Raw genomic sequence first — 22,518 nt, 5'->3', positions numbered from 1 at the left:
CATGGGAATCTCGATCGACACAGCATTGAAAATTGAGTGGCATTCTGGATTCTTTATGTTGCGAGGTTTTTTTCTCTCATGACCCACCCTGGATTTTGCCATTGTCCGCTCCCTCCCCTCCTTGTCTCAGCTGTCTGTCTGATATATGCCGGCTGCCGGCGAACGAGTTGGGACAGGGCGGGCAGCCAATGGCAGAATATGAAGGGGTAACATTACACGCCGACCACGGTTGTGGTCCAACAGAAAGGGGCACATGGCGGGGGCTAGTGACCATCAATGGTCAGTAACAGCCTCCTTGCGAAGAATACTAATAATAGTGTTGGCGTTAGCGGGAATAGGAGGCCACCGGAGGATCCGCGTGAGAAAAGCAGAAAAAGCCGAAAAAGCCTCAGGCACTACAAGGAGAATGATTGGAACGGCCAACCAAAGCGGTGGTAGGAGCGAATTTTGTGCAAGGAAGGCGCAAGGCAGCAGCAATCACAGCTGTCCAAAGCGGAAGGAAAATGGCGGGCTCCTTTTCGGTCTTAGCCTATTAGGGCTTGGCTCTACAAGCCCTGCTCAAACAAGCCAAACAGCACGAGGACGGTTACGTTCTAGACTTGGTACAGTAGTTAGTTAGGACTTAGAAGCGTCCAACTCTATGTCTGTGGTGGCCAATAGCGATAAACTCCTGTTCATTTATTCTTGATATACCCTAGGATACCGTAAGCGGTCCCAACACATTGCACTCCACCACAACAAGCACATCGTGGCCTCTTTCCAACAACCTCCCTGACAGAAACTAGAGCACTGAAAAATCTCGCTCATTGTGGACGTTCATGCGTGCCACATACTTGGCAAAGAATTGCCCGTCTGCAGAGCCAGTGCGCGACAATGACAAGCTTTTTCCAAAGAACGTGCTGTCGGCAGCGTGAGCCGATTGGTCCAGCTATTATTGCCAAGACACTCTAATACTCTATTCGCAGACGAATCAAACATCGCACAACACTGCTGACTAGGGCATGTGATAAAATACTATTTTTTCGAATTGAGATATGTTCTGATATATCATTCTTGTAATCAGATGGATAAAATGGCGCCATTGCGATATCGGCAGGCCCAGCAACACCACCGCACTATGAGCCCGACATGGCCATGTGACATTTTTCCGAGTTTACGATTGAGAATTGAGAACTGAGATTTGGGGGTGGAGAAATGAAAGAGAAACGAAGAGAAAGAACCTTCACAATGTTAAAAATAACTACTTTTGTATATCCTTTCATGCAATCTCCAAACTCATAGCCGCCATAGCAAGCGCGCCCTCCTTTGTCTGATGCCCCCCAATAAACCCGCTGGCATGAACAAAGATAGCTCCCGGTGGGATCTTTTGCTTCCCAGTCTTCTCTGCCTCTGCAGCAATGACGCCATCAAGGTCCTGGTCGCGCACCCCGCGCCAGGCCTCAGGCAATGGCTTCCGTGACACGAAGCTGGCCTCAGACACTGGCACACACTGAATCCGCCACTTGGCGTCTGCAGCCGCGCTCTCCGGGTACAGCACATAGTAAACCTCGGACTCCGGCGCTCCCCCAGCCTCCTGCTCAAAATTGTACAGGTGTTCTTTCCATGGCACGCCTCCTTGACCCAGAACAATGATCCGATTAGATGCATGGTTGGCCGACCGATTCTGGTAAGCAGAGCCTACAATTGCCCGCCCCGGGAGCCAGGAAGATGCCGCATGCCGCAGTTTCCGTACGAAAACGTCGCCGATGAATGTGCTTGCTCGCGCAAACAAGCTATCCTCGTCTTGAGGCTCCCCGTTTGCAGTTGGGTCGGCGTTGTTCAGATCACCAACCAAAGAACCAAGATTGATGCCGCCATCCTTGAAGCGTTTCTCTAGCCCGGAATCTGTTATGGCAGCGGGGTCGTAGACACTAATCCCGTTGTCGTGGGCATCCAGCGCCTCTACGAAATCCGTGTACAGTTTCTCGTACAGCAGGGTCACGTCAGGGTGATCGATGGGGAGAGAGGTATGTTGTGCGATGATGGCGCGGCCAAAGTGCATGTATACCAGGCCGGCGGAGGACAGCTTGGTGTTGTGGTTGGGGAAGGTGGTGCTAAAGGTCCGTTGGTGATGGTCGTAGCGATTTCGCTCTGGTTCGTATTCACCGCCGACGTCCACGACAGTGTGGCATTCTGCTAGACGCGCTGGATCCCGAGTTCGCACTAGAGGAGAGGCATTGTAGTCGGGGAGGAGACGAAGAAGGTAAACGGCGAGAGCCTCGTCGGCGTGAAAATGGCCACTGTGAGAGATCAGTTAGCTTTGCGCAAGGCGGGGTACATCATTTTATAGAGATGGAGGGACATGAAAAATTGGGGTTTCAAACGTACTTGTGGGTGCCTATGAGAGGACCCGAGGTTTTCAGTTTCTTTGCAGCAGTCTCGGCAGCCATATTTAACAATTTGGCAAGTCGAAACATCAATTGATGCAATGATATATTTTTCGACGAGAGCGGTTTGGAGGTGACAGATCACGTGGTATGCTTAGTAATGGACCGTTTGTATTTAAGCGCAAAATTGCTGAATAGACTGTATGTGATTGGCTGATTTTCATACTATATGGAACTTGGATTGTAAAACCCTACAACTACAGAGGTATAGACAGGTCTATATAGAGGCTTATTAATTTACAGGAAGCCATACAGAGTATTATAAAGGCAACTCACCTCGCCTCAGATCCCTCCGAATAATTTCTGGTGGAGCTAAAGACAGTAAGTAGGGTTATGAATTCAGCAGTTGCCATTGGTCATAAATAAGAATACAGGCGCGCTAATTTCTGATCTCATCATTCACTGTATATTATTTGCAAGACTCATGTCAATATGAATAGGCTTAATTTAGACGTGGTATTCAAAAGTCGATAATCCACATGTTAAAACATATTTTTTCTTTGACGGTTTGATATATCAATTAATAGTTCAGTGCGTGCTCCTCTTGGGTAAATGGCTATTTCCAGATTTGTTAGTCCTTATATCCAACACCGTTGACTACCAAAGATCCTAGAGCCACTTTAATAAGCAGACCCGAATTCTAGCAGATATTGGATAACTTGTCATTTGATGCAATCCCGCATTCATCATGCATCACTGAGTCGTTGATGAGTTTCAAATATATTCTATCTTCATTATGTAGTGGTGCATAGACATTGTATTGTTTCCTGAAATTACATAGAGAAGCAGCTTGATAATCTGACGAAAGCAAAACAAAGCATCAATCATATAGTACATTAATATTTACAAAGAAACACACACACATACAACGAAGTAAACAAACAAATCAGACCCCAGTTTAACATTTATCCCCTTCTCATCAAACATCTCCTTCTCATCCAATAAAGACCTTTCCATGACCCATAGGTTCTCACTGGAATACTTTGCTAAGCACGCCGTGTTAGTCAATTTGTGTATGAAAGATAATGGGATGAATAGCTGTAAGCAACACCTGGGAAGTTATACTCACTGAAATTTTAAGCACTTGCCGTGACATCTGTGGACAGAGTTGAAAACCCGGAGGGTCCTTGACTGGGATCACCAGGATCGCCAGGATCACCACAACCGGGCTTTGGATTTGGTTTTTTCTTCTTCTTTAAGCAATCCGGACAAGCTTGTTCTCGAGTGTGAAATGAGGCTGGATATACTTGTTCGATAGTATCACAGGCCTGAGGAGGGCTCCTTTCCTGGGCGATTTCACAATACCAAGTCCTAGCTTCTGTTGGAGAAAAGGTTCGATGGCCACACTTCCATATTACGAGCGTAGGATGTTCTAGTCGACATCCACATCTGCTACTCATGGTTGCAAATTTTGGCACTGACTTTAGAAGATATGATGAAATTTGGAAGTTGGAAATTGGGAAATGCTGGAACTACATTATATTCACAAAAGGTGTTTGCTTTGACTAGAAGTTTCTCGCAAACAAACTTTGTGCGCTGGCGTCTTACAAGTTTCCGTGTCGGTAATTGTGAAAATTTTTGTAGGATACTACCATTTTTTAAAGAAAAATAGAGAGCTCATACTTATTGGATTTCTTTGCTTTTTTCCCCTTTCTATGTTGTTTTGTTGATACCATCATATTGTTCTTTTCATTGACTCTAAACCTCAACACAAAAAAATCCCTTGAGTCACTCAAATTAGTGGGATATATGACCATACTGGCATCCACTCAGTGATTAGAAACCTCATCCGCTTGACTTTGAATGTCCTTCGCGACCTCCTCGATGGTAGCATACTTTGCAGTCCAGCATTTCTTGATAACATCTCCACAAATGATGTCATTTGTGTCAGGAAGCTCTTCTAGTAGTGGCCATCGCCAATGGTCAAAGTAGTAGTATTTAAACTTGGTCCATGCCGCAATAGAATAGAAGATACATCCTAGATGAAGGATTTCCATGCTCGTAGTTGTCTCATTTACACAAGCATGTTTCATGTCTGCGTTAGGTGGTAATATAAAGGATTGTCCAAAGTCTACAAGTTTGAGGCTCGAGTCGTGAACAAGAATATTCTGCAAATCAATATCCTGAACTAGGACCCGACGGGAATGGACGTAGACGAAAGTATCAGTAAGAGACCGAATCCACTCGAATCGAAAATCTTTTGTCGGCGGAGAATGGGTTTGGATGTATGTCAGAAGGGTGCCTTCATTAGCAAAAGCAAGCTCGATTGACTCGTCTTGGATTTTGAGGCATTGAATGATTCCCTCGTGTACACCCAATCGTTTGTATATCGCTCCCTCTTTCTTGAGGCTCTCCAAGTTGACCCAGTTTAAATGTGAATTATGCTCGTGCTCTGATTCGGGGAAAATTCGAGGTACCTTGATAACTCGGTCGTCGCTAAGCTTGAACACATAGCCAAATAAGCCCATTCCTATATAAGGTAGGGCATAGATCTCATCCAAATTCGTAGTAAACATAGTGACCGAGTCTGACGCTCTCAGGATATCATAACACGAAGAAATTGAAGGAATTGACTGTGGTGTAAGACAACATTGTCGGTGTCGGTGCAGAATGCAAACGAGCGGTATTGGTTTATGTGCCATGTGATTGGCCGATTTTTGTTTAGTATGAAACCCTTTTCCGATCTTACGATTCACCACGTGATTTACAGAGGAGAATCATAGGTTTCATTGTCCATCAACGCGTTCAAATACGGAGCGTCAACTTCAATCGATATATTCGCTGGTGATGTCCATGCTGGTTGCAACTATTACCAAGTCAGTCTTAATTACATCATTTGCACCTGTATTATTGCAGAACACGATTTGGAATGCAATAATAAGGTAGAACGACCAAGGTCAATACATCAAAATGTACGGAGAATTACTGATATTATTGCACTTATTTCATGAAATTTAAGAACAAAATATCGTGATCATGACTACTCTTGACTAATTGCGGGTAACATAGTTTATCAAGCACAAGTATATCAAGTCGTCTGCTGTGAACTATGTCACTATCGTTGTTCAATTCTTGGATTTATTATTTACTCTTGCTTAAACCAGTCAAAGTCTCTCAAGGTACTTTGATGGCGAACTTCTCGAGTTCTTTCATAATTTCTTACTAAATCGATCAGAATCCCGCCTCTCAGTAGATTGACAACATCATGCCAGGCGCATGCAAAACACTTCAGAAATTTTGAATAAACAACACTGGTTCTTTCCACACAAATCGGTCCGTCTCAGTTTGTATAACAGCTTGTACACACATTTCAAAAATGTTCCGATCTCTTTCACGTCCCCTTTCGGGATTTACTGCACATTATCAAAACCGTCGAAGCCTTTCATATATATCATTTCATTCTTTATTTCCCACAACATCATACCGATTTCAGGTACAACGTGAGTCGAAACTCTTTGACAAGAGATTGGAACAGGACGATTGGGAATGGGAGGATGGTGTGGAAATTGCAAATGACGGGTTGGTTCATCCAAAGATAAGTCTGGATGGTATTTCTTTCAATATTTTCTGGGTGATGCTACTCATGACCATCACAGTTTCAAATGGGGCGCTATTCATGCCAAACACCCATTTCATGCAAGAAGTAACTCGACGATCATTTGACAATTATCTAGATGCTGTCGATAATGGACAGCTCCCAGCTAGCCCTCATTATCTACGCGTTTTGAAAGGTAATTAGCTGTTGATTACCTGCTAACTGACTGTGTAATGATTTCCCATAGGGACTACAATATCAAACTATTTAACCCTTTACCGCGAGCAAGATTCACGGTTCACTCTTCAACCCTCCTACCCGATGACACTAGTGGCTCTCAACGATACTCTTACGGAGTTTTATACCAAGTCCTGCACTTCGATAGCCCCAGAAGAATGGTTAGAATCTTATCCATATAATGAAGCGTTTTTTGATAACTCTGAGGACTGGATGGCTCGGTGACCTTTCAAAATTTATGTGAAATAAGTACGCTGCTGTGACGGGACGTTTGACAACTTGGAGGATGTGTTCTCCTTGTTGGGAGTACAAGAAGTGGAACAGGTCAGGTAACTGGAAGGGAGCAGACAAAAAAGGATATTCGCGGTGGTTTTAGATGACCTTGCAGTGGAACCCTGAAGAGCGGCCAACGTCTTTAGGAGTATTATACAATGAGTGGCTGATGAAGGGGTAGAGTAAATGTCAGATTTAGATCATTGAGTTGCAAGGAACAGCTGAACACGAAGCATTTACAAAGCGACAGAGTTGCATAATGACGAGGCTGGTTGCAATAGAAGATTGGGTTGATGGATATGATGATCTGCAAGACAGATGCTTGAATGCGACTTCGTTCCAAAACACATCTATCTAACTAAGTCGGACATGAGCAAGCTCTAGTGGTTATGTACAATCAGTGCAAATGCTTCAGACTTGTGCTCCAATATACTTGAATAGAGCCTTTCGACCTTCCCAGAAATTGTTCTGCAAATGCCCTCGTAATTGCAGACCCTGAGAAGTTCTGTTCCTTCAACTGTATGAGAAGCTTAATTTCTTCAGAATCCCACGCTTTGCCCTTTCTCGACCTGGTCGTAGTTGCACATGAATTGCGACGTGTAATCGAGGGATGATGACGCTGCGGTTTAGGAGATCCTAGCGGCTTATCAACTATCTCGCCTCGTTTCAAGGGAAATTCCCGACTAGCAACAGACATATATTGCGACAGCCCGCATTGGAATAACCAAGAAAGGAAGTCCAGGCGCTCCTTAACTGACATTGCTAAGAAATACGAACACAGCGTGGGCTGATCATTCTTTTCAGGCGGTGAGTCGCGTCTGGTTCGTTTGTGGGGTTGATCCTGTTCTTTCTAGCTCCTTACTGTGTGAACAACTGCTCACGAAACTATCAGCTGACATAGTCATATGCCTTGCTTGGTTTGCTGCGTTCGTTATGCTTGTGGAATATATCGAGTAACAGGGCTGTGGTGTGTGGAAATGGGTAACAGTGACAAAGTCCTCTCGTTGTGGCCGCCTCCTAGGGTATCCAAGTGTATTCCTCGTTGACTTGTTCTTATTATTTTTTTAAAGCTTACTAGTGGTCTATCTAATAGGTGACTTGGAGGATATACAGATATCCACTTATCTGGTAATCAGGTTTCAGGTAGTTGGCACACTATTCGATAAAACACAGGATTGGTTTCGGGGCACGTGTCATAATAGCTCTTCAAATCATTTAAAGGGATGATGTGTAAACTTAGTGAATACTTCTGCCAGTGAGAAGATTGTTAGCGTTATCTGAAGGCCAATTTTCGTGCTTAAGAGGAAGATGATTACGCACCCTCAGTCTTAAACATAGAGTGGTACTCGTTTGGGAAGTATTCCTCATCGGCACAGTGCTTCGAAATGAAATCAGGAGGTAGGGAATGTTTTGTTATTAGCGATCAAATATCCATTGGTGATGACAACCTCCAAACTAGAGCACAAGTTCTCAAACTTGGCACCCTCCACCGTGGGATGATAAGGAAGTCACCGGAGAGTAGTCTGTGGAGTTTACTGTGCTACCGTGTCACTAATCAATCATCTGGCGGCGCTCCCATCCTCCGAGGTCAGCTACCAAGCTAAAGCCCCGATCATACAGCCACTCCGATCTCCGTACGTGCCTCCTGGATACTGTTTTGCCCGCCATAATTCATCAAGCATGAGCCAACTATCCGGCTGGTGATCTTCTATAAGGCATGATTCGGCGACAGTCAAATCAAAGAGCTGCTCTAGGGAATCTACGTGGGGATGCTGATATTTCTGACGACTATCTTCTACCCAGAGAATAAGACAAATCTGGTCAAAACTTATTTCAAACAGACAACATGAACCCACCTGAATATAAAACACGCTAAATTTGGTCAAAATTGGGTTTAATCAGATGAAGTGACTCCGCCAAACAGAAAGGATGCTAAAATTAGGGCAAAAGTGATATTAAAAACATCCTGGAGCTCTATTTGAATAAAGTGGACGTTAAATACAGTAAAAATGGAATTTAAACCACCTGAACAAAAAGAACACTAGATCTGGTGAAAAGTGATATGCAAAACTAGAGCTATTGAGCTCTAGCTTAGCATAACCAAGACAAAGAAGGATGCAAGCTTGCTAATAAGGTCAACATTTGCAGCAAGTTTCATAGTTCATTTTCATTTCGTTCGTGTGATAGACATGTCCTGCTCAAATCCTTCAATTGCCTCCCGCCGATGCAATTTATATTTCGGATTTTGGAATCGGTTCCTATCCAATGGATATTCCCACAAGGATGAGATGACAGTGGAGCTGTTGCCACACGTGAATGCACCGCGTATTACTGCTAGACCTCTTCTGTCATGCTCAAAATAAAGTATTGTCTCCATTCCGCTGACGAACTATGACTCTTAGTATGACTACGCCGGCTCATACAGAATTTCAGGTAGTCCCTTGCTGAATTCTACTAAATTCTTGTGGAGATCGACATTTAGTCTAACAGTCAGGCAATCTCCTCTTGAATCAACACACAAGCAGTTCTTTTCCGAGTCCCTACACTTTATAGACATCCCCACACTCTGCCAATGCGGGCCCCTTTTCTCCTTACTTTGGAATAAGACTTTTTTCGAGATAACTTTCTTGTGAGCTCCCATTGGGTCTATGTTTGTACAAAGCTACCTTTGACCTCCTTGTAGAGAACGGCAAGCAATCAACTAAATAACATGCCGACTCTCACGGCAGATCAGTTGTGGGCATTGGCCGTTACAGAGCGAGTAACTTCAGCAATATCTATTGTTGGCATACTCTTCATTGTCTCAACATACCTACTCGCCCCCGGTTTCAACAAGCCGATCAACCGATTAATTTTCTTTGCATGTTTCGGGAACCTGGGATCGAATACCGCGGCATTGATATCTGAAATCGGGCCTCACGCTGGTGCTCGCACTGCCGTTTGCGATTTCCAGGCCTTTTTGGTTCAGATGTTTCTCGGTGTTGACTGCTACTGGGCGTTTTGTATGGCGATTAACGTCTACCTGGTCTTCTTCCGCGGATACACTGTTGAAAAGCTTCGGTCTCTGGACCCTTTCTACCTGCTAGCTTGCTATGGACTCTCATTTATTCCCGCATTTGCCTTCCTCTTTATTACGACGCATGAAAGGGGTCCAATGTATGGACCGGCTATTATTTGGTGCTGGATCACCACTGAGTGGGATTTCATGCGTATGGTCTTTCTCTACGGGATCGTTTGGTGAGTGTTTCCCAGCCCAAGCTTGATCTTAGCAACTATCCAGATCTAACAGAATCTAGGGCTGCTATTATCCTTGCCTTGTACATCTACAGCCGAGCAGCCAAAGTCGTCTGGGATAAGCGCGAGAGCCTGGAGGGTTTTATGAACCCATTGAATGAGAACCCACTTTTCAGTGCCATCGTCATTGAAGTCGAGGTTACTAGTGAGGAGCGGCCCATTGTCAACAAGGAAACCGCTACCAATGTCAGAGGTGTCGAGCAACCCTTGATCGTGGCGCTGTTGAAAATCCATACTCGGTTGATATCGAAGCTGATCCGCAAGTCCGTTCTAGACCAGCAGCACTGAGAATGAGGAACCTGACTCGACAAGTTGCGCAGAATGAGGCTGATCCCGAAGCATGGCTGTATGCTCGAGTTGCTTTTCTGTTTTTTATCGCGCTGCTGATAACTTGGGTATGCACAGCCCCTAATTTATTGTATACCGAAATGCTATTGAGATATTTGATGTGATAACACATGTATATCAGGTCCCATCAAGTGCCAATCGAATATATGCCCTCGTCAACCCAAACTCAGTCAACTTCGGCCTCAACTACGCTGCATCATTCGTGTTCCCACTGCAAGCCTTCTGGAACACGGTCGTGTACATAATATCCTCGCAAACGGCCTGCAGGGAGCTTTGGCAGACCATCACACTGCGAGGTCCTCTGCGAGATGGCTCCAGCCATCACCAACCCTCCCCTTCGTCGTCACAACACAGACTCACAAAACACGCCAAAAAAGATCCAATGGGCAAACCAAAGAGACTCCGTTCAATCGAGCGGGTCAATTCAAGTGGCGAGCAGGAGGAACTGCAGGATTTAGGTGCTCCCAGATGGAACATTGACTCGCACGTCGGCCAGGGGAGAACACGCATTCGATAATACCACCATAAAAAAAAACGCATATGTTGTGGTTTTTCTTTTACCCGGAACGAGTGTCATATTAATTCTCCCCAGCTGGGGAAAGATGAACTATCAAATATGTAATCTTTGTATAATAAGTTTATGCTTTATAAGAAGTGGATGGGGGCTCGCGCCCTTGCAGATGTTGTTTTGACGGGTTTTCCTACGCTTTATAGCACTTTCAGTCGCTAGATTAAATATGTTGATCGCCCTCGTGCTATCTTCATTTCAATGTTTCTTTGGTCTATTGCGTGATTGTTTTATTATGAAAACTTCATACCCCTGATAGCATTTTTACATCATGTTTGTGTCTGGATGACACGAGGTCATATACGAGCCGAATACGGAAATTTATGAAGAGCACAACCGTTTTTTAAGTGGTGAAGTGTAAACTTTTCGGAAAGATGAGAGTGAGATGTAAGGGCGATAGGCGAATATCTAGGCTGGTTAATAACTTTATTAGTGCAGAACCTCCAAAAATCATTATTACATATAACTGTAACTACGAATGGACCTTCAACTAGGCAAAAAAAAAACACATCTCATCACTATAAAAACTGAGCATGTAGTAGCAATCAAAAAGGCGCCTGACCTCAAAAGGGAAGGGAAAAAAAAATGGACCATGCGGTTCATAGGGTACATGAAGTGTGGGTGAGAAGGCCGAAAATACCACGTAGGAGTAAGGTCAAACAGAGAAGAGAAGATGCCATCTTCAAGGGCGAAAGGTCAGAGGGTGCACGGAAAGCTATCAAAGACATAACGAATCATCAGCCAAAACCGAACAACCTTGTTCTTGCTAGTGATGGTTGACCCAAGTCCCTGCCTTGTTCATTCCCTATCTTGATTAAACCGTTGGTCCATCCCATTACCTCCGGCAACTTCCAGAACCAAGTCAAGATACCCATTCCCATGTCATATTGGATAAATAGTAAAATCGTAATCACGGCATTTCGTCTTCTCCGAAACTGTCCTCTTAACAGCATCCTTGTTTCGTTTCCGGGTCTACAGACTTGCTGACATCGATCACGTGGCCCATGGGAACAGAGTTTTGACCACCCTCGCCTTGATCCAAAGCCTTGCTCGAAACGATACCGTAAATTTCTATTCGACGTCTCATGAGTCACTGATATTGATATTATTGACAGGTGTGAAACTAACCTGTCAGGATGTTCTGGAAAGCAAGCTCGACATTGCTCGCATCGAGGGCAGAGGTTTCAATAAAGGACAAGTTGTTTTCGCCTGAGATTATCAGCAAAATGGCCGCAAAACCGTGTTTTGTGCGATGAATGTTGCTTACTGGCAAACTGCTTGGCATCTTCTGTAGGCACGGCACGCAAATGTCTCAAATCGCTCTTGTTTCCAACCAGCATGATGACAATATTTGAATCGGCATGGCCTCGCAGCTCCTTTAACCACCGGGTTACACCATCGTAAGTCTGATGCTTGCTGATGTCATAAACGAGCAGAGCTCCGACGGCACCGCGGTAGTAGGCTGAGGTAATGGCACGGTATCGCTCTTGTCCAGCAGTATCCCAGATCTGAGCTTTGATGGTTTTCGAGTCAACCTGGATCGAGCGTGTTGCAAACTCAACACCACTGTGGGGTGTTAGCGTTTTCTCCGGAGATTTGGTTCGTCTTATCAGTCGCAGCTCACATAGTGGACTTGGAATCGAGGTTAAACTCGTTGCGAGTAAACCGACTCAAAAGATTAGACTTTCCAACACCAGAGTCTCCAATAAGGACGACTAGACACCGAAATCAGCAACCGTTCATTCCGTATATACATCCTGTATCATTCATCCCAAGTAAGGAGCAAAGAGGAAAGGGGACGTACCCTTGAAAAGAAACTACACACAAGACAAAATTAGGCCAGTTCTATAAAGGTTGTTTCGCGATATTGCGGAAGAAGTGACTCACATCATACTCGTCGTTAGCCATGGTGTCTGTCGTTCACTGGGCGAGAAAAGGAGATGGTGATTTCTCAAACTAAACGTGGCGGCGAGGAATAGCGGGAGAATAGGTGGAGCAAGTGGGAGGTGGACTGGTTCCAATGTCAAAACAATGGCCGTGGAGCGAGGAGTCGAGGTGATGGTAGAGCACAGAGTCTTATCAGGAGAAGAGCTGGAGATGAGTGATTCGATTTGAGTCAAGGCAGCTTTGAACAATAAAATGAATGCCTGCGCAGCCCTCGTCCTCAGCAGGAGGTCGACTGTGGCTTCCCGCCGAGCACTGACTGGGCGCCCAATACGGTTTAGCGGTTCACACGTGACCTGTATAGCTGCGTTTTCTTGCCTCGTACAGGGCTGTATCGAGCAGAGGAGGCAAACAAGCAGCAGAGAGCATGTCGATGATACGAGGATTGCGCAACGTTTTCAACCCGGGCCCTACAGGCGTCCCCGGCGCTCAGATGCCGCAGAACCCAGCTCCTCCAATGCCTAATACGTTTATCTATATGCAAAGGATGGGCAATCAGGTACCCCAGGTTCGCCCGCAGGTCGAGAAAACAAACAGAACGCACCCAAGCCGGCCCGATCAAAATGCACTGCCAAAAATGCCAAAGGCGGAAGGCCGTGTCTCGAAGAAGTCGGACAGGCGCGGTCGACCGAAGAAGATCAGCGATGACCTCACCCAGAAAATGATTCGCCTTCTCGAGAATTCGAATGATGATGTTTCTTGGGAGGACCTGGGGAATGCCGTGGGTGTCGATGGCGTCCACCTCCAAACGATACGAAATTATATGATCAAAGAAGGTTACTGCAAGAGAATCGCGTGCCAGCAGAAGTGGTTAACGAACCAATCGCGGGATGAGCGGATGCAATATGCTCTCGCGCACCAAAGATGGCAGAATGAGTGGCGGTCTGTCTTATTTAACGACTTTGTTAATTTTGGCCTTGGCACGACGAGAAAAGCGAAGGTCTTCAACCGGAAGGATGAGCGACTGTGCGAAGGCTGTCTTCAATCGCGAGAAGGCACCGACAAGGCGATATTCCATTGCTGGGCAATGATCGGCTACGACTACAAGAGCCCCCTTATTTTCCTCAACACCGAAGATACTGATTATACGAGTCTTAGCCAGCGTGATTATATTTCTCAAATATTACAACCCAACGTGCAACCTATCGCGACGGTAAGGCGGCTAATATACCTAGACAGCTCCAGCGGAGGCCAAGAGAGCCCGGCACCTGGTCAAAACTTGGTGCACGCCTATCTGGATTCGGTACAGTTACCCTATCTTCGCAATCCAGGGGCATCGCCGGACCTCAACGTTTTCAAGGACGTCATGCTTCTTTTGAAGAAGAGGCTCCAGAAAAGAAGTATCGGCGACAAGGTCCAGCTGAAGATTGCTGTCTTGGAGGAGTGGGACAAAATTACTACAAAAGAAATCAACAAATTGGTAGATACGATGAAGGCACGAATAGAAAAGCTCCTGACTCGGAAAGGGATGCCTCTATAGGCGTTGGAACGACGATATTTTATGATTGAGCGACATTTTCAGGTAATAAGTGTATGATAGTGATGTCTAGGATGATTCATGATAACAAAAGCTGCTTTTTCGGAATGTATATATACCCCTTGATTTATGAGCAATTTTCCGAGTCATTTTCAGTTATTAAGCGCCAAGCGATAGATACACATTTATTGATACAATTCCAGATAGTCGAATAAGTATTCGACCACTGAGACACAGCTCAAAAGTTAATGATAGCTAATAGCTCTATCGGTAGACACGTGACCCAGTGCTTATGGAATTTCCAACCCTTGCTTCGCTCTGTTACACATGTGTATATAGCTTCAAGAGTGACATAATAGGAAAGTCTTACTAGCAGTATGAGTAGCATTGCTCGATTAGAGCTACCTATCACTATCACCTTGTCTTTTAAACGTGATTGTAAATCCATCCCAAGTGAGATTAACCTGCCTAGCTAATGCTGATGACTAAGCGCGAGTATCATTTGGCCGTCTCCATGAAGAGAAATATGAAGCTACAATGGCGAGATTTGCACGATGCATGACATGGAAAATGCCATTTAGATACTGCAAACTGATATATCTGCAAATGGGAAGGTACCGATGATACTGGTGACCGTTTACCATGGCTACAAACAAGGCAGGTATCAAACAGCCCCTCTTGCCTGACAGCCTTGTTCCTCCTTCACCTTCACGAACCACCATTTTTGTTCCACAAACTTCTTCCACTTGATTCAAGTTTCAACACTATCATATCATCTTTAGAGATTGCTGCCTTCTATCATACCAAACTACCCAGTCAACACTGGCGATGGTGTGAAAGCAATGGCCGAAACAAACTCCAGCCTTGGGCCCTCCTCCGTGTCTTTTGGTTCCGGTGCTGCAAGCTCCGTACCACCTTCAAACCCCTTACGAAAACGAGACGATGATGAGATTTCACTCACCTCGACTGTTGAAAGTGAGGCGCAAGAAGAGTACGAAGTTGAAACCGTTTATGCCCAAGATATTCGATACGGAGCTAAGATGTATCTCGTAAAATGGAAAGGGTATTCGGATTTGCGTTGTACGTGGGAGCCAGCCTCTTCATTTAATGATAGTGACACTCTCAAAGCGTGGAAAAGGAAGCGTCTTGCTATCCAGCAAGGTATTCGGGCCCCTTTCGATGTCGAGGCATGGGAAGCAAGGCTTGAAGCCTCAGAAGATGCCAGAGACGAACGTAAACGTCGGCGGAGGGAAAAGCGAGCTAGGGTCAGCTTACTCGAAATATCCAAAGAAGGGTCCTCAATTGAAAGAGAGGCTGAACATGGGCGAAATTCAAGGAAATCTGCTGGGGAATCTCCGACTGATGGTGGTGACAACGGCATACCTGTCAGACAAAGGCGACTGCCAAGCGCCAAAATATCGAAGAAAGATCAGATGGACCAGTCTCATGGGGAGCAAACCCAGCCACAACCACCGGAAGGGCAGAAACATGCAGCTAAGACAGCTCCCGCCTCCCAAACCGCACCTCGCCGGGCAGAAAGGCCCACACTTGCAATACCTGAGCCTGTTGGCATGGCCGTATTGGAAGGCCGCAATCCGAATAAAGGTCTCGTGGACGTCTTGCAACGAGCGAAAGAGAAGCAAAATCATTCAGCCGAGGAGAATAAAACCTGGAAGCTCTTCTCTACTACGAACAAGTTCGACAAAGCTGCGAAGATGGATCATGAACCGGATCGAGGTCAATTGGAGCTGCGGAAGCCTGGAGACTGGACACCTTTCCAGATGTCGTCATATTTGAGAGGTCAGCGGAATAATGCCAATGATAGCCTTTTTGTTGAACAGGAGGATGATGATGATGATGACGATGACCCAGTCATTAGCGCAACTATTGCTAGTGCGGCCACTTCCTCAATGGCCAACCCAGTTGTTGGGGCCAGTCCTTCAAGTCTTGTTCGTGTTGTTTCTGGCCTTCGATCATCAAATTCACCTATAATGAAAACCACAACGATACGCAAACCGGGCCCACGTTCAATGAAGAGTTCTGGTAGGGTATATAAGATTGGAGCTCGTGAACTGAGTAGGAAAGGGGACCTTCTTTGTCAGCTATTCTATGGTCACGATGATGTGGGAGTTGGTGACGTTTCGGTTTGTAATTTGTCAGAATCCGCTCGCAGAACGATTTACAAGCGTAAGGAGGCTCGGGATATCAACATCCATTTTGATGAACTTTGCAGCTTGGAACAATACAGGGCTCTCACTGATAAGGTAAGCTTCGCCCGTACCCCTGACCACAAATACTAACAGAGTTAATCATAGTTAGGCAGTGACATCCATTTCAATGGTTGTATAACCGCTTTCGCTGACACACAGGCAAAGCTCACCGTGCTTTCCAAACTTTTGCTGGACAAAGATCTTGTTGGAATCTCCAGGATTCCCAATGGTGCTCACCCAGTGTATTCGGTGACTCTTTTCTGCTATCCAACAGGGTCAAAAAGCTTTCAATTCCTGAACAGGTATTCATACACCGCTCCAGATGGATCGTTAGGGATTGCAGGAATGGCTGGTCTACTACCACGCCCATCTCGTACCAGGCCTGCTCAAGACATTCCTGACGAGGGCGTCGGCAGGCTGGCAAGACCAGAACGACAAGGACGATTTCATGAATCGATGGAACCTAGGCTGGAAGGTTTTCTATCACGAAGACTATCATCACAGACTATTCCTTCTCCTCCACGCTTAGATATGAAATCTCTATCCACACAACCTACACCATCTCCTTTGAAAGTACGCAAGATCACCAAGACACCAGGTCCTTCACGATCAACAAATACAATTTCTGGAATAGCTGTGAAGTCTACCCCAAAGCCCAGCAAAGATTCCGGTTTAAGCGCCCCCAGTGATAGAGGGTCAGATAGTTCAAAGGGCCCGCCAATAATTATACGAGAAAAAACGCCAACAGACCATTCTAATATTAAAGAAAACACCGCAACGACACATTCTGTCAGTGACAAGAACGCTATTTCAAGTTCGGTCCGACTTGTCGTTCGAGATGCAGTCTCGGATATTGGACCTCTTGAAAGGTCTGCCACTGAGCCTAATCGCTCTCCAAATGATAAACAAGCCACCGAGCACACTAGCTCTCTCACTACCTTTTCTCTTCAGGAAAAACCATCAAATGCTTCATTTACGGACCCGGCTGCCATGGAAATTACTGATGACACACCGCCGAATCCTGATCCCTCAAAGGCGACATCAGAAAAGAAAGACCTCGAAAACAGACAAGATGTGGAGATGTTGGATGCAGACAACAAGGAAAATATTGATTCCACGGAATACATCAAGAAAGTGTTCCCTAGAGTGTTCAAGTTGGACTTTCACAATCTTGCTGCCGTCAACACTAGCTGGCGAGCAAATTTTACAAATTGCTTTTATCTGTACTTTCCTGAAGAGGCTGATGGGGATTATCAAGTATTGGAACATTTTCTTGAAAGTCACTTTGCAATTGTGTTGTCTAATCGTAAACCCAACGACTGGGAGAAATTTGCGAAATCCCAATCAGGGGTTGCATTGGTATGTATCAAAAGTGTCCTTTTTCTTATATTTTGACTAAATCCATTTCTGTCTAGTTCCACCATAGTTTTATAGGATACTATACTCTTCCTGGATTCTATAATCTTACAAGAAGTACATCATTCAACTTTTGGAATGCTTCATTAGATGGGTTCATTCCAAATCTCGACCCAGAAGTGCATTTCCAGAGAATATTCCCTAACGGAGCAGGCTTCCTCATGACTGAGGATGTGATGCGACATGATCCAGATGCAGCAATCATTATCCTTGCTTGGTTTCGAGATTACGCTTATTCAAAACTTCCAGGTAGTTACCGAATGATGTTCCGTCCGAATATCCTAGAGTGGTTGGAGATGATGTCGGACAAAGACCCTCGGTTAGTGAAAGCATTTCGCAGATATAAAACTGGAATAGTTGCTAATACCTCTTCAGATTTGAAGTAATGGCTGTTCTGATTGGCTACATCTACTGTAGAGGAGAGCCATCCAACTGGCCAATGGAAGCACGCGACCTCGACCAATTAGCTGACCCATGCCTTGAGACCTCGGTCGTTTCAATACAAGACATGCCCAAAGTCAAAGCTCAAGATGACAAAGAGTCTCCAGCCCCATCCGATGCAACTGCACGAGCAAACCGAGCCACAGACTACCTCTGTGAGATTTTCTCAACCTGGTCCCTTCTCAACGCCGCATCCATGAGACGGTTCTGCATAATCACTCTCGATGAGCCAAGAGAGCCATGGCGGAGTTGGACGCATGTAAGTTCAATATCGTTTAGTGTATCTCCCCATATGCTTATTATATCTAGATCGAAGTATGCCGTGGAATCAATGATTTCTACCAAAGATGGAACGTCAAAAAGGAGAATTACACAAAGTGGTTGGCTCAGAATGATGCGTCGAAACCACTCCCAGAAAAGCCACACACCGTGGTATGGGATCCGCAAGCTCATAAACTGGGGACGCTGCCGAAGCCAACCGAGTTCAGGAGGAGCTCGGATGGGAAAAATAGCTCTAAATGAGACTATTTATGTCGTATTTTTCAGCTGCTACTGCTGTATGTGTGTTAGGACGTGGCTATATATGTCTACTAGCAACAGAATTATCTATGCGAGGTTTAGAGATGAAATGCACAAGAGAATATATATATAAGCATAATTTTCATATCCCATACCCGCTGTTATCATAAAAGCAAGACCCGCTTAGCAACGTAGCAATATATATATATATACAATGAACATCCAAACAGCGCGTCGGTGCAACCCAAAATAGTTGACAATGTCTACTGACCAGTAGTTGCACTTTTCCGATACTCGGCAAAGCTAGACACCTTATCATTACTATTACTCTCAGCGCGCTTTTGCTGTCGAGCCTCCCACTCGCTCTCCTCGGCAGCAATCATAGAATGGAACCGACTGCCATGGCCGCGCCCGAGGTAGATGGGTTTTTCGTTCCGAACTGCCACGTTCTCGGTCACGAGCACGAATTTGACGGATGACCCCGGTCCTTCGAACATCGGGTCCGAGAGGAGCGTTTCTAGCTCTGTGCGCAGGGCGCGTGCACCGGTGCCCATGGCGATTGCGTTGGAGGCGATTTTGTGGAGTGCCGCGGTCGTGAAGCTGAGTTTTATGCCGGAGAGGTCGAAGAGGGTTTCGTATTGTGTGATGAGCGAGTTGCGTGGTTCGGTGAGGATGCGAAGGAGGAGGCTGTGGCTGAGGGGGGAAAGGGCCGTGGTGACGGGTATTCGGCCCACGAGTTCGGGGATGAAGCCGAAGTTTTGGAGGTCGGTAGGGGTGAGGAGGTCGAGGGGGTTGAAGTAGATGGGGTCCCCGTGAGAGGAAGCTGGCGTTGCAGAAGTGAAGAACGGGAGGTGTTTTTTGTACAATGCTTCTTCCTCGGAACCTGGCAGGATGGGGACTGGAGGTTGGTTTGGTATGGATGGGTTGTAATGGCCGTCGCCAGAGGAACCAGAGGATGCTCGCACGGGCTGTCCAAAGCCCATGGAGCCCTTGGAGACCCGGTCCATTACGACTTTGTTGAGCCCGACAAAGGCCCCGGAGAAGATGAAGAGGATGTTGTCGGTTCGTACGTTGTATACCTCGCCCTTTGAGGGTGGGGAGGGTCCGCCTGAGGCGCTGGAGGAGTAACCAGCACCAGGCATGCCTCCTGGAGGAAATGATCCGGGGGGAGCACCTCCCGCGGGCCTGGATGAGTGTCTCTCTGGTTTTGCTTGGACTTGGATTGTGGTCCCCTCAATGATTTTGAGGAGAGCTTGTTGAACGCCTTCACCGCTGACATCCTTCCCGTGGCTGACCTTGGCAGTCGCTATTTTATCAATCTCGTCGAGGCAGATTATCCCTCGTTCGGCCTTTTCAACGTCGTAATTAGCGGCGGCAAGTAGTCGGTGGACACAGACTTCGGCATCCTCGCCGATGTATCCAGCTTGAGTGAACGGGGTGCAGTCAGACATGCTGAATGGTACATCCAGGACCCGGGCTAGGGTCTTGGCCATCAGCGTCTTGCCGACACCAGATGGTCCAAGTAAGAGTATGTTTGACTTTTCAAGCTGCACTGGGGACTCATCAGTCAAAGGTGACTGTCCGAATGGATGGTGGTCAGGCTCTCGTGGTGGAGGCCGAATGTGGACTGTTCGCTGCTGGCCGGGGAACTCGCCTAAAAAATAGCATGTTAGTACAGTGTTTTTGATGCTGCAAATGAATATACCCATACTCTCCATTGGATGAGCTTCCACCGACGCTCGTCTCTCCCTCTGCGCCATCAACTCCGCAGCAGCCTCGTCCTGTCGCTGCAGCTCCATTATACGCTGGTAATGATTGTAAACGGCCACACTGAGAATCTTCTTCGCCCTGTCCTGCCCAACCACATACTGATCGAGATACTGCTTCAACATTCGTGGTGTTAACCTTGGGGTGCCAAAGGCGGGGGCGGACCCCAGGGGACCGGAAGTTGGGAGGCCAGCTTCATAGCTTCCAGTGAACGGTTGACTTGTGAAATCGGAGCGGTGAAAATCAGAGGGTAATAGACGGAATCCTAGGGACGTAAATTCTCTATGGGGAGCTATAGCAGTGATGGGAGAAGCTCGTGAGCAGTGGAATGGGAATGGCTGAAGCTGTCGACGGCCGACTGCGGACGCCACGCGGGGAAGCCTCCTCATACTGATCGATACGGTGGCTTTGCAGATGTCGTCGTCGTCGTCGTCTTCAGGAATGAGACTTTCGATAGGCTAACCCTGGTGTCCCCGAGTCAGACTGCGACCTGGCTCCTGGTCTGACCCGATGCTTGGATGTTTGCGGATGACGAGCACGATCGATCGATGACTCGGAGCATCCTCAACATAATTAGTCGGGATGGTCACCGGCCATTGATGCGCAGTGGGTCCGCCGGCCATTGTCATTGGCTGAACGTCATTACTCACACCTTCTATGTTTAGTGTTACTTTGATGTCTCAAGCTTATTAATACAGCTTCTTGTTACTACATATATGCTAAAAAAAAAAAGAATACAGCAATTCCAATCAGTAAGACGTCTTTGCAAAGTACTTCAAAAACCAAGAAACAGCCTGGTCCTCAGCCTCGGTCGCCGCGCGCTCCTTCTCTACGGAAATGTGATCTGCTCGAACACAGAAGCCGTGGCCGGTTCCAACATAGACCTTGGACTCGCCCTTGGTCTCTTCAGGCTGCGCCTCGATGATCTTCTGGATCAATTCAATTTTGGAAGCCGGCACAACAAAGTCTTCTCCGGCTAGTGCGAACGAGGTCGGGATCTTGATCTTCTCAATATCACTGGGGAAGTCCAGCATGCTCGGGTGGCCAGTAAAAGCAGCATCGATCAATGGCTTGCCATTGACGCTGCTCGTCCCATGAGCCAGAACAACAGAGTGTTTGCCGCCCCAGCAAAACCCAGCGACCCCGATAGGAAGATTGGCGCCTTCGTTTTCACGCACTGTCTTGAAGAAACTCTCAACAACGGGCCAGACCTTTCCAAACCGATTGTGGATGAAGAACGGAACCATGATTTTCACCAGGAGAAAAAGCCAGTACGGTTTGGCCAACCATGCCCACAGACCCCCTCCTCCTACCAATTTTGGCACTGCAGTGAGAACAGCAGTGGACGCTGGATGGCCTATAACTGCTTGTTAACAACCTCGGCTTAACAACCACGGTTTCTTGCATGGAGGTACCCACCATTCATGAAATCAGGCAAGTACACCTTGAAATTGCCCTTCTCAGCGTAGTGGTCTGCCAGAAGACGAAGGTTGACGAATTCCCAGCCAAAAGCGTCAGGGACGATGATCACAATACCCTTGGCGGGCTCCTGCGGTGGCGCGCTCACATAGGCGTCTAGGCCGTGGAGCTTGGTGATCTCGCCCTTGGGTGTGCCCTCATGCACGCTGCCCGAGAAACATTGCGGACAAGACATAATTACGGTTGTTCAATGTACTTGCAATTCTTTTCAATTCTTTTCAGATCCTTTCTGCTCTTTTGGGGTGGTTTTGCTAATGCCGCAGTGAAGGTTGAGAGCGAGCTGCGATAAAGGCGAGGCGTGCCGTGCCGTGCAGCTTATATCGTGCCGCAATTCATGCACATTTAATACTATCATGTGCTAATCGCGGGTCGGTATTCCAGTTCGGTGCAATTCTTCTCCGCTAGACGCCGATTGCCCGACCGCGCTCACAACTGTAGGGTTTGGGTATCATAACTTCGTTCAATGCTATTTACTATATACATGGTTTTTTAATGAATCTAAAAATACAAACACATAGATGTCGCTATGTACAAGTTGAGTTGCGTGGCAAAGTTGGTCATCGCTTCGTCCTCGCTTTCGCAGG

At 46.5% G+C, this 22,518-nt stretch overlaps 9 protein-coding genes across 9 annotated transcripts; 3 read left to right on the top strand and 6 right to left on the bottom strand.

Moving 5' to 3' along the window:
- Nucleotides 1-1,258: 1,258 nt before the first annotated feature.
- BGW36DRAFT_294513 (putative UPF0160 domain protein MYG1) lies at nucleotides 1,259-2,429 on the bottom strand (the record flags this gene model as incomplete). Its single annotated transcript, XM_046211107.1, has 2 exons — nucleotides 1,259-2,279; nucleotides 2,368-2,429. The coding sequence occupies 2 exons, from the start codon at nucleotides 2,427-2,429 to the stop codon at nucleotides 1,259-1,261; spliced, it is 1,083 nt and encodes a 360-aa protein (XP_046072813.1).
- Nucleotides 2,430-4,042: 1,613 nt separating this feature from the next.
- Nucleotides 4,043-4,983, bottom strand: BGW36DRAFT_375915 (kinase-like domain-containing protein). The gene has a single exon (XM_046215820.1). It carries the CDS (start codon nucleotides 4,940-4,942, stop codon nucleotides 4,196-4,198), a length of 747 nt encoding a protein of 248 aa, XP_046072812.1. The 5' UTR covers nucleotides 4,943-4,983; the 3' UTR covers nucleotides 4,043-4,195.
- A 549-nt stretch (nucleotides 4,984-5,532) lies between these two features.
- Nucleotides 5,533-6,850, top strand: BGW36DRAFT_144475 (uncharacterized protein). Its single transcript, XM_046209458.1, has 3 exons — nucleotides 5,533-5,545; nucleotides 5,602-6,157; nucleotides 6,209-6,850. The coding sequence occupies exons 2-3, from the start codon at nucleotides 5,743-5,745 to the stop codon at nucleotides 6,421-6,423; spliced, it is 630 nt and encodes a 209-aa protein (XP_046072811.1). The 5' UTR covers nucleotides 5,533-5,545; nucleotides 5,602-5,742; the 3' UTR covers nucleotides 6,424-6,850.
- Nucleotides 6,851-6,868: 18 nt separating this feature from the next.
- BGW36DRAFT_357886 (uncharacterized protein) lies at nucleotides 6,869-7,231 on the bottom strand (the record flags this gene model as incomplete). The annotated part of the gene is made up of 1 exon (XM_046213916.1): nucleotides 6,869-7,231. The coding sequence occupies one exon, from the start codon at nucleotides 7,229-7,231 to the stop codon at nucleotides 6,869-6,871; it is 363 nt and encodes a 120-aa protein (XP_046072810.1).
- A 1,950-nt stretch (nucleotides 7,232-9,181) lies between these two features.
- Nucleotides 9,182-10,571, top strand: BGW36DRAFT_448258 (uncharacterized protein; the record flags this gene model as incomplete). The annotated part of the gene is made up of 5 exons (XM_046221748.1): nucleotides 9,182-9,708; nucleotides 9,768-9,958; nucleotides 10,030-10,160; nucleotides 10,235-10,409; nucleotides 10,432-10,571. 5 exons carry the CDS (start codon nucleotides 9,182-9,184, stop codon nucleotides 10,569-10,571), a joined length of 1,164 nt encoding a protein of 387 aa, XP_046072809.1.
- A 971-nt stretch (nucleotides 10,572-11,542) lies between these two features.
- Nucleotides 11,543-12,921, bottom strand: BGW36DRAFT_144407 (small GTP-binding protein). The gene is made up of 6 exons (XM_046209457.1): nucleotides 12,569-12,921; nucleotides 12,486-12,498; nucleotides 12,306-12,396; nucleotides 11,949-12,247; nucleotides 11,810-11,890; nucleotides 11,543-11,752 (listed from the first exon to the last, which is right to left on the bottom strand). The coding sequence occupies exons 1-6, from the start codon at nucleotides 12,587-12,589 to the stop codon at nucleotides 11,625-11,627; spliced, it is 633 nt and encodes a 210-aa protein (XP_046072808.1). The 5' UTR covers nucleotides 12,590-12,921; the 3' UTR covers nucleotides 11,543-11,624.
- Nucleotides 12,922-14,944: 2,023 nt separating this feature from the next.
- Nucleotides 14,945-18,691, top strand: BGW36DRAFT_426055 (uncharacterized protein; the record flags this gene model as incomplete). The annotated part of the gene is made up of 5 exons (XM_046220211.1): nucleotides 14,945-16,366; nucleotides 16,418-17,671; nucleotides 17,728-18,047; nucleotides 18,104-18,428; nucleotides 18,479-18,691. 5 exons carry the CDS (start codon nucleotides 14,945-14,947, stop codon nucleotides 18,689-18,691), a joined length of 3,534 nt encoding a protein of 1,177 aa, XP_046072807.1.
- A 118-nt stretch (nucleotides 18,692-18,809) lies between these two features.
- Nucleotides 18,810-20,993, bottom strand: BGW36DRAFT_406336 (putative ATP-dependent Clp protease). Its single transcript, XM_046218994.1, has 2 exons — nucleotides 20,400-20,993; nucleotides 18,810-20,342 (listed from the first exon to the last, which is right to left on the bottom strand). The coding sequence occupies exons 1-2, from the start codon at nucleotides 20,842-20,844 to the stop codon at nucleotides 18,952-18,954; spliced, it is 1,836 nt and encodes a 611-aa protein (XP_046072806.1). The 5' UTR covers nucleotides 20,845-20,993; the 3' UTR covers nucleotides 18,810-18,951.
- Nucleotides 20,994-21,204: 211 nt separating this feature from the next.
- BGW36DRAFT_426053 (dienelactone hydrolase family protein) lies at nucleotides 21,205-22,109 on the bottom strand (the record flags this gene model as incomplete). Its single annotated transcript, XM_046220210.1, has 2 exons — nucleotides 21,205-21,812; nucleotides 21,875-22,109. The coding sequence occupies 2 exons, from the start codon at nucleotides 22,107-22,109 to the stop codon at nucleotides 21,205-21,207; spliced, it is 843 nt and encodes a 280-aa protein (XP_046072805.1).
- Nucleotides 22,110-22,518: the final 409 nt, after the last annotated feature.

This window comes from Talaromyces proteolyticus (assembly GCF_021365285.1).
Source record: "Talaromyces proteolyticus strain PMI_201 chromosome Unknown BGW36scaffold_5, whole genome shotgun sequence".
NCBI classification, from domain to species: Eukaryota; Fungi; Ascomycota; class Eurotiomycetes; order Eurotiales; family Trichocomaceae; genus Talaromyces; species Talaromyces proteolyticus.
This window is presented reverse-complemented; position numbering and strand designations above follow the sequence as displayed.

Excerpts from the sequence above, each read along its gene's own strand:
- BGW36DRAFT_144475 (XM_046209458.1), top strand. The coding sequence starts at position 5,743 with ATGTTCCGATCTCTTTCACGTCCCCTTTCGGGATTTACTGCACATTAT. Across the intron at positions 6,158-6,208 it reads TTATCTACGCGTTTTGAAAG|GGACTACAATATCAAACTAT; the intron begins GTAATTAGCTGT and ends GATTTCCCATAG.
- BGW36DRAFT_375915 (XM_046215820.1), bottom strand. The coding sequence starts at position 4,942 with ATGTTTACTACGAATTTGGATGAGATCTATGCCCTACCTTATATAGGA.
- BGW36DRAFT_144407 (XM_046209457.1), bottom strand. The coding sequence starts at position 12,589 with ATGGCTAACGACGAGTATGAT. Across the intron at positions 11,891-11,948 it reads AGATGCCAAGCAGTTTGCCA|GCGAAAACAACTTGTCCTTT; the intron begins GTAAGCAACATT and ends TGATAATCTCAG. Across the intron at positions 11,753-11,809 it reads TTTCCAGAACATCCTGACAG|AAATTTACGGTATCGTTTCG; the intron begins GTTAGTTTCACA and ends GACGTCGAATAG.
- BGW36DRAFT_406336 (XM_046218994.1), bottom strand. The coding sequence starts at position 20,844 with ATGAGGAGGCTTCCCCGCGTGGCGTCCGCAGTCGGCCGTCGACAGCTT. Across the intron at positions 20,343-20,399 it reads GGAAGCTCATCCAATGGAGA|GCGAGTTCCCCGGCCAGCAG; the intron begins GTATGGGTATAT and ends GCTATTTTTTAG.